This window comes from Triturus cristatus, chromosome 8 (assembly GCF_964204655.1).
Source record: "Triturus cristatus chromosome 8, aTriCri1.1, whole genome shotgun sequence".
NCBI lineage: Eukaryota > Metazoa > Chordata > Amphibia > Caudata > Salamandridae > Triturus > Triturus cristatus.
This window is the reverse complement of record NC_140591.1, coordinates 207,089,780-207,106,587: the sequence shown is the minus strand read 5'-3', so window position 1 is coordinate 207,106,587 and position 16,808 is coordinate 207,089,780. Positions and strand designations below refer to the sequence as shown.

Here is a 16,808-nt window from a genome sequence, read left to right as displayed (position 1 = left end):
TTTTTTTTTGCCCACGATCACTTTTCAATTTTCCCCGCTAAGGCAACTGTAACGGCAGAACTCTTTGGTCAGGAACTAAATCACAAATAAACAACAGTAAGGCAAGTATCGGCAAGGTAAAGCGAAATCCATGAGTCTAACATGAATCTCTTACTGTCTAGAGTAAATTTAATCGCTCATATGACAGGAACAGGTAAGAACTGCATCATTCAATTACAGGAGGTTATGGTTACTCTACTTTGAAAAAGACCTCTGATCATAAGCTCTTCAAGTGAAACTATACAAAATATAGTGGTTATCTGCCTCTATATTCCATAAGGTTGAAATGACAATTACACAGAAGTGCTAAGTTCAAAACATTAAAAGAAGAATATCTGGCACTCCTCAAAAACAGGCAAAATTCTTATACCTTGCAACTATTTCTGTAATTACATGCCAAGCAGCTCTACAGGCCTCAAACTGAAAAATAAGTCCTTAAATTGGTCTTCTCAGACCACATGCGGTTCATACTGGGGATCCATTGCACGAACAAGGTCTAACAGCTAATGAACCAATTGGACTTTTAAAGATCTTATTGGCAAAGTATCCTTATTGGTCATGAGACAGAGCAACTTTTGATTCTTTGGACAGATGATTCTGCAGGATGACACTCAAATTTCATAATACTGGAGAGTTTCTTAGTTTCAACGACATACTCCTTCACCTGTGATTAGTCAACAAATACAGAGGCAGTCTGCTCTCTCTTTCATACTATGCATTTGCCAGCACTACTTTTGTTCACAAATGTTTCTCTTGAGTTGAGAACTATTGGGACCTTCCAAATGTTATACCTCATCTATCTCTTGAACCAGAAACACCAAGAGACAACATTTTCCTGCAGGATCAGAGAATTCACTCTTGCTACCCTTTTAATGTATTGACTGAGGATAGTTAGGTTTGAGCGGAAAAACATTTGTCCAAATCCCTAGTCATGCCCTGAGCACGTACACATAAAGGAGAATGCTTACAGGGCAGAACGTCTGTTTAACAACAAAAAAGAAAGAAAACAACCTATCTTTACATCATAGTGTAACCCCTTCCCCCCGGACACACAAACTGTATACACCTATACACCTGTCAGCCAGTGGCCCTGCCATTTCACAAGTTGAGGTCAAGCCTTGCTTCAAGCGTGCCTCAGACTATGCCTTTAATCAACCTGAACACTGCCTTCATGCCCCAAAACCCTGACCCCTTCCTGAAGCATTTAGAAATGGACGCCATCAGCATAACCATATAAATAAGTAAAACCACTGCTCTTTCTGGCTCGGTTAAAACCCTATGAAATATGGTTGAACAAGCATCTTTCCCACTGAAACACTGTTTCCAATTTAGCAGGTGCATGCAAGTAGGATGTGGCAGCAGCTCTGAATTTAACCTGTGTAAGTAAAAGGCCCTCATCAGCAGTAATCGTCATTGACAGTAGAAAAGCAGATAAAAGAACATAATGTCGCTCATAAGTGTTAAGCTTGATAGCTTGTACTTAAAATCTTTGCAGTTGTAAGTGATTCACTGATGTGACCAATCATTTAATTCATCTCCACACCAACACCCATTCTAATTTCCAAACTCATTTATTCACCTTCAAAATGGGACACGGCATGAGTAGATTCTGATAAAACGCAATTTCATAATTAGCTAGCATTTGTTACAGCTGTATGGAAGAAATTGTTTCTTACCTTGCGTGACGTAGGCTCCAAACAAGATCCACATAGAAGCAATCAGCGATCCAAACATCATCATGAAGCCAATAAAAAGCCAGATCCGTGCACCTGTTGGATAGACGTCAAGACATGGCTATCACAAACTATATAAGGTAATGACGAGAGCATGGTATTGTTTATCAAGCTTCATTCAACTGATACTCATCTCCAACTCTTTGAACAGCCACTGCTCTATGTATTTCAGGTAGTAAAATACTTCTCTCACCATGCCCACACTAGGAATGCACTTCCCTCATCATGGGCACGCTAGAAATGTACTAAATCAAGCATGCTCTATCACAGCACTGTTCAAACTGTTAAAAGGTATAATAATTCAGATTTCTTAGAAACAATAACCCTATTATACTAGCAATCTATGGGCCCCCAAAGATCCATAACAAAGTTTGGGATCCTCCGGTTAGACCTATGTTTAGCTGTTTGGGGACTTTGATGGAAGCCTTTGGTTTTGAAACAAAAATCTTATATTAAATGCTCTGCGCATATCTCTATAATCGAGGGTACGACATTCAATGACGAATCACAAATGATGGTTACCCTCAATAAAGAGGCTTTACATACTAATATATTGCAGGATGATACTATTGAAGTAATCAACAGAATTTTGACCGATGAAGACACCAGAGGAGCCAATAAGAAATGTATTACTCAATGCGGCACTTTGGTTTCGAAAAACATTTTGTTTTTATTCAAAGATGAACTTCTCCTTCAACGTAAGGGAACCAACATATCTGAACCACTGCCTCTCATTCCAGGTACCGCCAGACAACTTTGCTCCGCCCAACTTGCCCTGGCCACAGTCCCACGGATTCACAAGAGCAGAACCGGAGGAAGATCCTTCTCCTACCTTGCCGCCAAGACATGGAACACCCTACTCCTCCACCTCAGGCATTCCCCTTTGCTGGCCCAATGCAGGAAGGATCTGAAAACCTGGCACTTCAACACAACCTCCACGTCCAGACGGATCAGCAGCCCCCCCCCCCACCCCCAGTGCCTTGAGATCCTCATGAGTGAGTGAGTAGCCGCGCTTTAGAGTTTTTATAACTGAGGAAGAATGTTTAATAAAAAAAGAGAACATAAGCATAATTGAGAGAATAGTATTTGTTAACATTGTTAATTCAATCGGAAAATTCTGAATGATAATGAGGACACAGAATTGGAAAAAAAATCTTTTTGCTTTTAAGCACAATAACATTCTAAGTTATTCACTGGTGCCCACTTGCAGGGAACAAAAGCCTTCACAACAAAGTTTGCTTCAGATGACTGGAGCAACTGGGAATCATAGGTGTGGGAACTGCACCGTATGCGACTATCGAAAGACTGGTGAATCTCTCACTTAGCTCAGGCAACATCCCCAGAGAATGGAAACGAGCCCTTGTTAGACCTATCAGGAAAAATACTACCATCCCATGGACCGAACTAGCTAATCCCAGGCCCATATCCTTATATCCATTTCTAGGGAAACTGATTGAAAAGCATGTAAACTACCATCTGTCCAGCTACATCGAACTTGCTGGCGGCCTGGACTAGTCTCAGTCAGGGTTCAGGCTGAAACACAGCACGGAGTCCACCCTTCTGTCTGTCACTTATGATCTACATATGTACCAGGACAAGGGCTTCTCAGTGATCCTGGTTCTTTTAGATCTGTCGGTAGCGTTCGACACCGTGTCACACACCATCCTGACCGATCGGTTGTCGAACGCTGGCATCAAGGATAAAGCCCTTGACTGGTTAAAGAGCTTCCTATCCGATCGCTCCCAGAGAGTCACCATGGATGCGTATTGTTCAGCGGAGGTAGAGATTTCAAAAGGGGTGCCACAGGGCTACTGTTTAAGCCCAACCCTTTTTAACATCTATGTGGCACCCCTGGCAAGAGTGATGCGCATATATGGTTTCATCCCGGTATCATATGCTGATGATACACAGCTCCTCTTCCCCTTTAAGACTCTCTCCGCTGATGTAAGAAGCTCTTTTTCTTCAGGCATGAAGGCAGTGGCACATTGGATGTCCTCCAATTATCTTCAGTGCAACGTCAGCAAAACTGAGGTAATGCTGTTTGGAGAAGCTAAAATACTATGGACCCCTGATTGGTGGCCACACGACCTGGGAACAGTGCCCAAACCCAAACAGGTCGTGAAGAATTTAGGGATCCGATTGGATCAAGATTTGTCACTCAAACAACATGTTAACTATATTTCAGGAATATGCTTCCATACCATTAGCCTGTTACGTAAAGTTTTCCCTCTACTACCTGACTCCTTTAGGAGAATTCTTGTTCAGGCTTTGGTTTTAAGTCGGATTGACTATTGTAATGGCTTGTTGCTTTTTGCCAACGAAGGCGTATTGGCCAAGCTTCAGGTCATTCAGAACACGGCAGCTCGCCTTGTCCTCAACGTCCCCCCGAGAACTGCTTCTAAGCCCCTCCTTGAGCAACTGCACTGGCTCTCAATCCGGCAGAGAACTAAATTTAAAATATGTTGTCTGATTCATAAATGTCTAAATGGACAAGGGCCCGCCTACCTTCTAAACAAATTTGTTCCCTATATTCCAACTCGATCGCTCAGGTCCAGCAACAATCCTCTCTTAGTGATCCCCCGTGCAAAAAAAGCCAGACATGGGAGCAAAGCACTATCAATTACAGGACCCACATTATGGAACAAACTCCCTCGGTCTTTGAGACAGTGTAAAGAACACCTCACTTTCAGGAGACACTTGAAAACTGTACTGTTCAGAAACGAGATCTAGCCCCATTCTTTCACACCTCTGTTTCGACCGGCTCCAAAAGCGCAGAGATACTCCATCTGGAGTCGATTCCAGCGCTATACAAACCAGCAAATAAATAAATACTGTATAGTGTGTAAAATGACTGAATAGAACAGCTGCAAAGTGACAGCAAATAGTTTAAATAATTGTAGAAGCCGCAACGTTGTGTATTTGAACGGTGTCCCTGAGGGTTAGGGTATGTTGGGAAAACCGGTGGAGAGTTGAGGTTAAAAATGTTGGAACAAAAATCAGCATTGAAAATCAATAAGACTAATGCCCCTCTTGTTCAACACTACACAATGGTGAAACATAGCCATTTGAACTTTCACCGGTTAACCATGAAAAGATCACAGATAATAGAAGAACTGAAGAAAGAAAAATAAAGAACAGTAGTATATTTCCACGTTTGACACTGTCAGAAAGGGCTTGAATTCGAGAGAGGATTGGATGAAACTTTTGAAATAAACAGAAGGATTGATAAATTGGAGGTTCAATAACAGAATGTATTCATGTTGGCAGTTTGAGATTATAACACTATGCATTTATGCATAGTTTTATGACTGAGGAAGGCAATTTTTCCAAATCTTTTTTTCAAAATTAGGATTTTTTGATTATTTGTATTATTTTAATTGACCATGGTAAAATATCATTATTATATTCTGGGTTATGTTTGCATATATATTGAGACAACATTAGAGATTCAAAATGGAGTAATCATTTAGTTTTTGACAGCAATAATAGGGGTAGTTTATAAGAGGTTACCCTCTCATCAAATGAATTCCATCAATGGGTCTACACATCACTTGGCCATTCCAATATGGTGCTGTGAGGGCGTAGAAATGTTCCTCTGAGATGCGTCATACGTGTAAGGCATGATTGCGTCATCAGATTGGGTTAGTTTAAACCGTGGGACGGCAGACAGGCAAAATACCTACTTTGAACTAGACACCGAGCACCCGTGTTGGTTATTGCAGAAATCTGAGACCCTTCAGGGCCTCCAGGTAAGCGATTTGTGGATCCCCACCCGGTAGAAATCAGAGGTCACAGGAAAATTAAACTCACAGAGATTTCGCTATGCTGTAAATAGGGTGATTCGACAATAGATCGGGTTATAAGGGAACCCTCTATTCTCTGCTACAATAACAGCACGGGGGACCTAATCGGGCTAATATTTTGTTAAGACAAATCATGTCTCATTTTATACAGAATTTGCCCCTATCTCAAAATTTAGAAAGCATACTCACAAACTTTTGGGTGAACACGTGGGAGTTTTTTTTTTATAAATTGGGGGTATGTAGAGTGTGGGTCGGCCAGTTTATTGATATCAATTTCTGACAATCTGCTTTAATAAAACTTGTATATATAATGTGTGAACAATTGTATGTCAATGTCTTGATGTTTTATGATGATGATTTTATGTGGTCATGTGGTTTTGTGCATTTATACATATTTATGTTTATTACATAGGACTTTTAGATAGTGATATTCTTAGGACGAGAGTATCCTTGTTGTCTTGAAGAAGGTGGTTTCATATTTTATGACCCACCAAAACGCGTTGAGGGACAGATCTTATTAGAAAAGAAATGGGTTTCTACTATGTAGTGTTTTTATGGATTCCTACAAATTAGCCTGAATTAATGACAGATGTGATTGTCTTGTATGTTACCTCTCCTTCACATTATTGTATCCATGTAGTCTTAGTGTATATATTTTTTATGTTTAATTTTTATACAGTAATAACATTTTAACCTATGAAATAATTGTAACAATTATTGATATATGATAATTAAATTTGGAGCTATAAAGGTTTGATTACTGTGCAGCATTCGACTCATTCAAGACTGGAGGTATGACGTGAGCCTAATCGATAAAAAAGAAGAGCTGACAGCGGGGCATGAGCCTGCTGTGTGGTATCCAACCAAACTCTACATCAAGTATGGAGGGTAGGAATTCTCTTTCAGAGATCCACAAGCAACACAGAACGTTGTGGCTGAAAGGAACCTTGAGATCAAGACATGTCAGACTGAGGCAGAGAACTGACCAGTTACTTTAAGTATTCAAGGGGCAATGCAAGGCCAAAGTTATTGTAGTACTGATTGACATACCTCTATTTCCTCTCAACTCACCTCCAAGCTCCATGGTTCGTACTGAGTTGTACTTGTTCTACTTACCGTTAGAACCAAGCAAATCCGGCTTACTGTTAAAAACTAGCAACGGTGTGCTTTTTAATTCATGTTTTCTTAGTGATGCAGGAAAAGGTAAATGGACAATTATTTTGGGAGCTATATTCAATTTCTGCTTATCTGTGATTATTGAAACATCCTATAAACAATACACATGCTAAATGGGGCAAACGGACATCTTACAAATCTTGGTGATGTCCTGCATCCACTAAACTCTAAATACACCTCATTTTGTTAAAAGATAAAAGACTAGTCCATATTTCCCCTATATTAAAATATCATTACATTCAAACCACATATCTTAAAGTTCATGACTGTGAGAAAAGAGGACTCGTCACTAATTATACTGAAGGATAACAGTTCAGTATTAAAGAATTGCTCTAGTCAAAAACAAACCTACCAGTCCTTCCTAAGCAACCATCACTGTAGCTATCTCCTCTCACTTGTGCATTTGATACAGCATTGATCCTGTAAAGCAAGACACAACACATTTAATAAGCCTTTAATAAGCCTTTTAAAGGAAACAAAAAAACATCCAAATAAGATCTTGAGCATAGCTAAGTCCTTGCTCGACACCTAGTCGCAGGACATGAAGCGGTATACTGTTTATGACATCAAATAGTACACTCAGGCATTGCTGACATTCTGTGGTGTAATAGCACAATTCATGCTTTCTTTTTCATTGTAGTAAGAATTCTTCCGTAATCCAGATGTTTTTGGGCAACCACATTTTAAGAAATTGTGTTTTACCCCCTAACCGCTACGAAACTCTGTTTGAAACGTGTATTGAGTTGTGTACTCAGTGACCGATTGTAACCGACGACGCCTGCCAATGAATATCTGCTGTCTGACTGTCGAATTGGTTTAATAAAAATAATTTAAAAAAAAAAGAGAAAAGTAAAAAAAAAGAAATTGTGTTTTAATAATTTTAATACTTTGTTGTACAATGAGATGTCCTCATACAGGGGTGTTCTGTCCTCAATGGATGTAATGAACACTTAAAACTAAAATCATTTTAGTACAAAACTTTGGCACTGTTTTAAGTCAAGTGACTAGATTTGGAGAACACTTGAGGCTGATACACTACTGAAATAAAGTATGTAGACATTCACAGAATGGGGCAAATAATCAAGACGATACAAGATATATATAAATGGGCTACTGCAGTCATAAAAGATTCACCTGCTGGGTAACAGATTAAAGGAACCAAAAGACTGGCTAAAATAAGCATCCAAATGTACAATATGTGCTGAGGACAATACAGGAAAACAGACCTGGTCAAACACAGTTGCTTTGCACCCCAGTATCTACTGATAGGTAGATAGCTTTGATCACACAATGCCAAATTGCTGAAGGATGCAAACAGAACAACTGATGGACAGAATGTTGAACAATGTCAAACATCCACCTCAGCACAGAGATCTTGGCCTATATTCATAGAGTTTTTGCTCCCCATGCCATTCCAGTTTAAACCCAGCCATATGAAAATCAGTCTTGACCCAGTTCCCCATGGGAACAGTCCAGCCCGAACTGCCAGGCCAGGTTCTCCCTGGACTGGAAAACAAGCCTCCTAGGAACGGTTTCAGGGTTTCACCCCTCATCAGCCAGGATAACTTGACTCCAGTGGCATGGAGAGCATGGGACCCACGTCTGGGCATACCCTTCCCACTCGGAGTGACAAATGCAAAAAGAACAACTGATGGACCGAATATTGAACAATGTCAAACATTCACCCCAATACAGAGATCCGGACATAAATACATATGAAAATCAGTCTTAACACCGTTCCCCACGGGAACAGTGGAGCGCAATCTGCCAGGCCAGGTTCTCCCTGGACTGGAAAACAAGCATCCTAGGACCGGTTTCGGGGTTTCACCCCTCATCAGCCATGCTAGCTTGAATCCAGTGGCATGGAGAACACGGGACCCTCGTCTGGTGAAGGAGTCACCCAAACCAATTACTAATTTACTGATTTTAACTAGGCTCTCTTAGAAACAAGAGACTATGCAAACCTTGACTTGTATTGAATAAATTAAGTCATGGGTCTGGATTCTTTAGTGACCAGGCTGCAGAAAGGTTTGTTGTTATTAATAGTAGTTAAAGTGCTTGTGAAAAATGAAAAGGTACAGATAACCTAATTACTAGAAAAACATATGTTGTTACTGCTGTTGATTCTTATCATGGGAAACAGAGAATCATAAATCACAACTGGAAGAAAAGCATGAATGAATCAAGTTAGTAATGAAATTGTGAAAGTGTAGAAGCTAAAAACTGCAGCTTTCTATTAAGGCACAGATATATGTCACCAACAATGACATCATAAACAATGTCAACAACTTGCATGTAAAAAACAGTAACAGGAACCATAAAAACTACATTTCCCATCATGCAGGAGTGCCATCATTCCAAGACACCAACACCAATTGTCTGTTGAGCCTCCTATAACCGGCTTCACTACCTTGGTTCTTCCTCTTGTTCTCCTACTCCACTGGAGAGGTAAGTACATGTGGGAAATGTGTGGAGGGACTGCATTCAAGTGTCTCAGTCATTACATTTTTCTTCTTTTTTAATGTGAAATGCATTACTTGAACATTGTTTAAACAGCCGCAGCATGCCTAAGTTAACTCCACCAGCAGCAGACATTTACCATCAACATGATGACCTGAAGCAGTTTCCCCTTCAACACTGACCACGGGTAGGGGGCCTAGATGTTCTGCTCTTCCGAAGCACTAGAAGTGCCAGGGGGAGGGGCGAGGGGAAAAGTATATTCAGCTTCAGGGCTGGATTACTACACAGACCTGAAGCACCTTGCAGCTCTTTGGCAGCAACAGAGCAAGACAGTGTGAGCATAGTTACTAATTCTTCTTCAGCGCAGTCTACATTTTGGAATAAAAGACACATGCAAGCAGTGACACTCGACCAGTTTTCGCATCTCTGCCCAGCATCAGCCCCCTCTAACGCCCTAGAACAGAGGTTAATAAACCTTTTTTTCTGAGCCCCCCTAAGCAAAATATTTTGCATTTGGGCCCCCCTCCAAAACGTAATGGCAAGGATTGAGGGAGTGGCACAGATAGAGCTGCCAGGACAGAAAGGGACTTATGAGATCATTTCAGGGATACCTTTTCGGTTGCTCATAATCCACGCTAAATGTGTCTTATAAAACAGCAAATGCATTAAACAAAACCAGTAATGGGCACAAACATATTGCTCTCCATAACTGGGCAGCTAAGAGCCCCTTCCACTACTGGACCCAAATGCAAATGCACCTGCTGCATTAATATTAACAGCTGTCGTGAGTAGTAGGCTATCACCTCTACCACTTTCAGCACTTCCCCGTCATTCCTGAACATCCCACCAATTGTGAAACAGGGTTCCTGTTCCTTTCAAGAAAACAACAAGCATTGGTAACTCATCGGTTTCGCCTATGTGAAGAATAAAGAGCGGTTTTCATCAATTATCGTCCGGAAGAAGGAAAGAGCTGCCTGACAAATAACAAAGGAGTAGAGAGGATGTGGCGCAGTGACCAGAGCTGCTGACTCGATTACTGGGGATACAGGTTTGAGTCTTGGCGGTGCAACATCCAGTGATTCTATGCAAAACACAATCTCTCTGGGGGATAAATTGCTATATAACTATGCTGCAAGAGTAAAAAGCAGCAAAACTTTATGAAAAAATTGTTCCACCAGTATTTCAGCTACGGTAAACTGATAAGAGAAGCAGATGAGTAACAAGCATTGGTAAATGCAGGAAAATATGCTGCAGCCAATAGAAATTGAGGAAAAGTAAGTAGCACGCAAAGGAACCAACGAGAAGCCAGGCAAGGAGGAGGCGTATGTAAGTCCCTTTTAAGTGTATATTAAAAACCATAAATTTCTCAAGCACAGCGCAAGCGCTGTGCAGGCGAAACCTGAAAATGGGCTCCCACATGTGTTCCAGCTGCATCTGCAAGGGTGGCCTCTGCCCGAATGCTAGAAAGGAAAATAAGCCCCCACGCCTCTTTTGTGATGCAGTTGGCCCCTCAGACCCCATGGCCCCAGTGCTGTTACACCTGCTTCACTAAGGATAACTACTGCCTTACAAAGCAGGAGGCTCTTCTGACTTTTGACAAAAACAGGGCTCCCATCTTGCCACATTCCCCTTCTTGCCATTTCTCAAAGTTCAAACTAAGATGTCTCCACTGCTTAGATTTTCCCCTCCATAAGCCACACCTCCAAGGCCCAAAGCAACACTGGCATGTGAGCACAGGGCCATAGTAAAACAGCCATGATTGGGGTTTAGTCGTCTCTTCATACCGCTGGGCTGTACCGCCACTGTACCTGCAGCACTAATGATATTTTCTGCCCCTTAGTGGTAAAACAAAAAAGCAGCAAGGGTGACCCCTGGGCTCTAATGCTAGCAAGGACAGTGGGATCCCACTTTTTTTTTGTAGTCAGACAGCCATAATTGGTGTGCAGTGGTCACTTACACCCTTGGCCCAAGTGCCTCAGGCAATAATGGTAGTGATAACCCTCTAAAACAAAAGGTCCCATATATTGCCCCTTCCTTGGGGGTATCTCTCGAAGGAAACTATTTCTGTCCACCTGTAAATGAAACAAGCATTGGCATAGCCAATAGGTCTCGCCTTTGGGACCTTAAAAGTGTTTAGCCATGCAACAGTTGCATAACTAAATACTTAGAAGGTCCCAAAAGGGAGACCTATTGGCTATGCCAAGCGGCCGTGCGGCCGCGAAAGTGAAAGTGATCGCGGTAAAGAGCGGCGCGCGGGCCCGCGCACATGCACTGTAGCCCCAGGCTGGCCTGGTAGCACTTTTTGGAGCCCTCTCAATAAGTCTTGCCAGACCAGCGCATGCGCTGGGTCAGGCGAGACCTAAAAATGAGCCGCCAGATAGTGCTCCCTCTTCTGGGCCATGTCTGACACTATCCATGGATCTCACACTTTCCACTCTCTCCTAGACCAGTACTCTGAGGCCTCAGGGGACCACAGGATTATGGATCTGCATCTGAATGCAACCCTATTGGCCTCAAGACTGCCACCTCACCTTCTACAAAAACAGCTGTCCCTTAATAGTTAATGCTGACCTCTGCCTGAATGGAAAACAGGGAATAGGTGCAGAGAGTTAAAGAAGTAACAGGCCTTCTCACAAGCCCTTAATTAACGGAGTTCCTTGATGGGGACAAAGATTTATTCTTTTTAAGAGGTAAAGTGAGGGTGTTATCAGCCGAGTTCTGGAACAATGGATAAACTTGCAAAAATATTTGCACAAGGTACAGTCTGATTACTTTGAGCTAAAATATATATATTGAATGCACTTATTTTGTCTCAAACACTACATCATTTTGAGACAGCCTAGCCTATACTGTGTGAAATACGTTTAAAAAACAAGTGACTTACATATTCACCAAGTTTTCTGTTACAGGCTATAACCATATAAATACACAAGTCACTATTCTACACTATGCAAACTAGGATTAAATTATGTGCCTCTCTGTCTCACACACACAGACATATGCAGGGACTGCATTCACCGACTGAGGTTTCGAAAGTTAAAAGAGTACATTTCTCACCGATTAGTTTAACTTAAAATTACTTTCATTTAAGCTTGTTAAGCGTGATATTTTATATGCAGATATTTGAAGGCAAAAAAACAACAAATACTTACTGAATCTCAGTACTCTCTAACTCACCCTCTCTACCTTTTTAATAGCCTTACCTTCTCTTGCTCATGGTTCTATACCTTACCCTTGTCTCTCGACTTCACCTCTTTTCTCATCCCACCATATCTCTTTCTATGTCTCTCTGACCAAGTAATACATTATCCTGCTCCGCATCTAGTTTTGCCCCTCTCCACCTCACAGTTCCTCCTCTGCCTGTCTCTTTCTGTTTTACCCATCTCACAATTTCACTCTTCAGTTAACCTCAATTCTTCCTTCCTCCATATTTAATTTGCTTCATTGCTACCTCTCATTCTCACTGCACCCCATTTTAAAACCTTACCTATTTCTATCATTCTATCTACATTCTCCTCTTATTATCTCTCCATCAATGTTTCGCGCCACCACACCTTTATCCTTTTACCTTAGTCTCTCCCAATCTCTCTACCTCATCTCCATCTCTACCTGGCATCTCTGTACTTCATATTTTTTGCTTTCCAGTTCTCTTTACCTCTCTCCTCTCCCATTTCTCTCACTCAGCAGTCAGTGGTCACCAAACAGCCATAGAGGTATAAACTAAGAAAGAGGGATAAGAGACAAGGTAGGCAAAAATAATTAAGTCGAAAATTATCAGGTTTCATCCACTAGAATTATGAAAATCTCCTATTCATTATAATGTTTTTGAATAAGCCTCTGCCTATCTGACAGTCCCAACAGGCTTATGCCTGACAGTAAAGGGAGGGTTCCCACGGGGAGAGGTGATGGGTTGGGTCACTGGGTGGAGAGCAGTGGGGAAAAAATAAAAAAAAATTCAGTCCTCATTTCATATCTTATTATACACTATTTTTTGCTTTCTCGAGAAGTATAGGGTAAGGACTCTAGGTCTTAAAATGTCAGACAAAACAAATAATATTGATGTCAGGGAAAGATGAAGATATACTTATAACAACATGGAATGTTAATGGGTTAAGAACAAAAAGGCGTCAGGGTATGATAGTGAGGTATTTGGAAGATTCACAAGCACATGTTAACATCATTCAAGAAACCCATTTAACGGCAATAGAAAGTAGAGCACTTTATAGTAAACAAAACTGGTAAGGGAGTTTTGTTGCCTCTGAACAGATGGAATATTCTAAAGGAGTGGCTATAATAATAAGGAAAGGAGTTGGAATAGAATTAATTTCCTCTAAAACCGACAGCTCCGGGAGATGGGTTATGGCCACCCTGAGAGGTTCAGATCATGAAATAGTCTGCATAGGATTTTATGGCCCCAATTTGGATGACCCTCACCATATAATAGAATTACATCTGCTGGCAGCTGAGACAACAGCTCCAGTAATAATAATACGAGTCGGAGGGGAGTCATTTCTCTGGGGACAAAAACGAGACAAGCTTTAAAACATATGCTAGTCGAATTAGGCCTGGTAGACTCTTGGAGGTTTTTAAAGGCAAATAAAAAAAGCATATACTTTTCATAGTAAGAAATATCGACATTTTTCACGATTGGATTATTTATTTGTGGATAGAGAATTGTTTGGGAATCTTAAAAATGTACATATACTCCCAGGACATAATTCCGACCATGCAATGGTCAGTATCCTATTGAAGGGGCTGAAGAAACCAAATAACCCTAGATGGACGCTTAAAAGGTCCATACTGTCAGATTTAGGAGGTCTCCGGTCGCTTGAAGAAAACTACCCTCGAATTTCTTCAGATTAACACGCAGTCGGCCAGATAGGCGTCACATGAGATGCTTTTAAAGCGTTTCCTAGGGGAGTCTTACAAAGTGCGGCTTCTTATAAGAACAAGACAGAAAGGGTTGAATTAAAAAAATTAGAAGAGGAGATTGGGACATTAGAAGGAAGAGCACAGCAAGACACGTATGATATACAGTTAAACGAAGAGACTCTGAAGAGCCTCAAGGAGGCCAGGGTAAATTATAAGATTATATTAGATCAGAAGTGTAGGGCCAGATGGGCAAACACCCGCATGCAACATTTTGAGTACGGGGAAAAAACAGGCGCACTCCTCATTTGGAAATCCAAAGCTGAGAGAACCAGAAATCACATTAATGAGCTGATAACTAACCAGGGGGGAACAATCACTAACAAAAAAGAAGAAGAAGTACAGGAGACTTTTGTCTCCCCCTTTTCCGAGTTATATTCGGAAGCCGGGCGACCAGATGAGGAAGTATTAAAAAGTTGGCTGACGAATTTAAATCTCCCAGCCCTTACAGACGAAGGTAGGAATAAATTGGATGCCTCGATCACTGAGAAGGAAATTATTGAGCAGCTTACACGTATGAAAAAAGGCAAGGCTGCTGGCCCAGACTTCATCCCAGTCGAAGTTATAAGTTGCTAGTAGAAATTGTGCCAGAGATGAAGGCTCTCTTCAATGCAGTTTATAGTGAGGAAGGCACTATCCCAAAGTCGACGGCCAAGATTCTCATCAATGGCAAGTTGACTAAAAAGATCGAGATACATAGAGGGACAAGACAGGGTTGTCCTTTGTCTCCACTCCTCTTTGATCTCTACATAGAGCCGCTTGCACACCTATTGAGAGCACATGAACAAATTAAGCCCATATGTCAACTCCCGTCTCATAGTAAAATTGCGCTCTATGCAGACGATTGAATTATATACACTTCTGATCCAACCCCCACATTAATAAGAATGGAGCAACTGACAAGTGAATATGGGTCTTTTTCAGGGTATGCTATAAATGCATCGAAGACGGGAGTGATGTGTTGGAATATGGAGGGGTGGGGAGGTACAAGATGTTAGGAAATTAGATACCTGGGGATAGACATTCTTGAAAAAATAGAGGAGAATCCATCTTACAATATGAAGCAAATTATGAGGGAGGTGGAGAAACAACTAACTAGATGGAAGAAACTGCCACTCTCCATATATGGGAGAGTGAACTTGGTTAAAATTACTATCCTGCCGAAGTTAACTTACCTTTTTAATGGAATTCCTCTTGCTTTCCCAATAGAAGAAATTAACAAAATTCAGGGGAAAACAACAAGCTTCATCTGGGCATCTAGAGGTGTCTGCTTGTCACGGCGGAAATTACGTTGTAGCCTTAAAAAGGGGGGGACTTGCCTCGCCAGATCTTAAATTGTACTGTCTGGATTTTCAATTAAAAAATATTCGCATGCTACTTGGGGAGCCCTTGGCCAACACATGGGGGTGTATTCTGGGGGAAATGGTTAAGGACTTAAGCCCGAAGGCTTTTTTGTATAAATTTGGAGCAATTTTTTTTTTTTTTTAAAGTAAGGCTAAAAGTTTTAAAGTCAGCGTTAAAACAATGGCTAACAGTGAGACGACTTTTAAAGCTTGGTTACTTTTCAGCCTTCGCCCCATCTGGGAATCCCCGGGAACACCGGATTGTTTAGTAGATGCATTGAGTTTACCATTAAAACAAGCTGGAATAAATTGTTGGGGGGATATTTTGTCTGTAGAAGGTTTGACCCCATGGGATGTTTTGAACAATAGGTCAGGGAACAAATTATCTAAGTTTACATATTTTCAGCTTATTTCATGGTTCTCTACCATTACAGAGAAGTTGGGGGGAAATTGGGACTTTGAAGTTGCGGTACAGGACACAAATCCAGGTGGCAAAATGGTATGGCCAATTCCTGGAGGCTGAAGAGGATGGAATGAAGGCCTTATCAGATACTTGGGTAAGCACTTTGCAAGAAGATTGTGTACAATCCTTGTGGACTGAATCTCTAAAATATTTATATGCCTTTGTTACACCTGCCAACCTCAAACGTCATCATTTCTTTGTTATGCATAGGATCTATTGGACTCCGGAAAGGTTAGCTAAGTTTGTATCACAACCTGTCCCAAGTTGTAAGAGGTGTAAGCTTTTAAAAGCCAGCGATGTCCATGTCTTCTTCACCTGTCCAGGAATACAAGGTTACTGGAAGAACGTTGAAAACACTTTGAGGGGTATTTTTACTAAGAACATTGTCCTGACAGAAACACTGGTGTTATTAGGGGTAAACAACGCATCTCGACAGATATTAAATAACATGAAAAAGGAATTACTATTTTACATGTAAACAATGCATCTCGACAGATATTAAATAACATGAAAAGGGGATTACTATTTTACATGCTCCTTCTGGCGAGAAGAGAGATTTGTAAAAAATGGTTAGATTCGGACCCTCCACACCGAATAGCATGGCTAAATTCGATCAAATGGACATGTGAACTAGACACAAAATGTAATTCTAGTCTCCCGAATGAGTTGTGGAAGGATTACTTGACATGGTCAAAATAGGCAGCTCCAAATTAGGTTGATCCGGCAATAATTCTGTTGGTTAAAATAAAAAATAAAAAGGTCCAATGATTAAATCATGCCATGGACTCAGTTCCCGTTCCCCTCCTCCAAGATGCGGGCTAAGGTGGCCCGGAGTCTTAATCTGCATGGACCTTAGACCGAA

At 41.1% G+C, this 16,808-nt stretch overlaps 1 protein-coding gene across 1 annotated transcript in view; it reads right to left on the bottom strand.

Annotated features, from left to right (window-relative positions):
• The window catches only part of TMEM50B (transmembrane protein 50B), a 109,991-nt gene that overhangs the window by 42,676 nt on the left and 50,507 nt on the right, over window positions 1–16,808 (bottom strand). The window contains exons 4-5 of the mRNA XM_085621376.1: window positions 7,104–7,171; window positions 1,716–1,808 (exon numbers count right to left, since the gene is read on the bottom strand). Coding sequence (XP_085477502.1) covers window positions 1,716–1,808; window positions 7,104–7,171 — 161 coding nt within the window. The remainder of the gene's footprint in view (window positions 1–1,715; window positions 1,809–7,103; window positions 7,172–16,808) is intronic.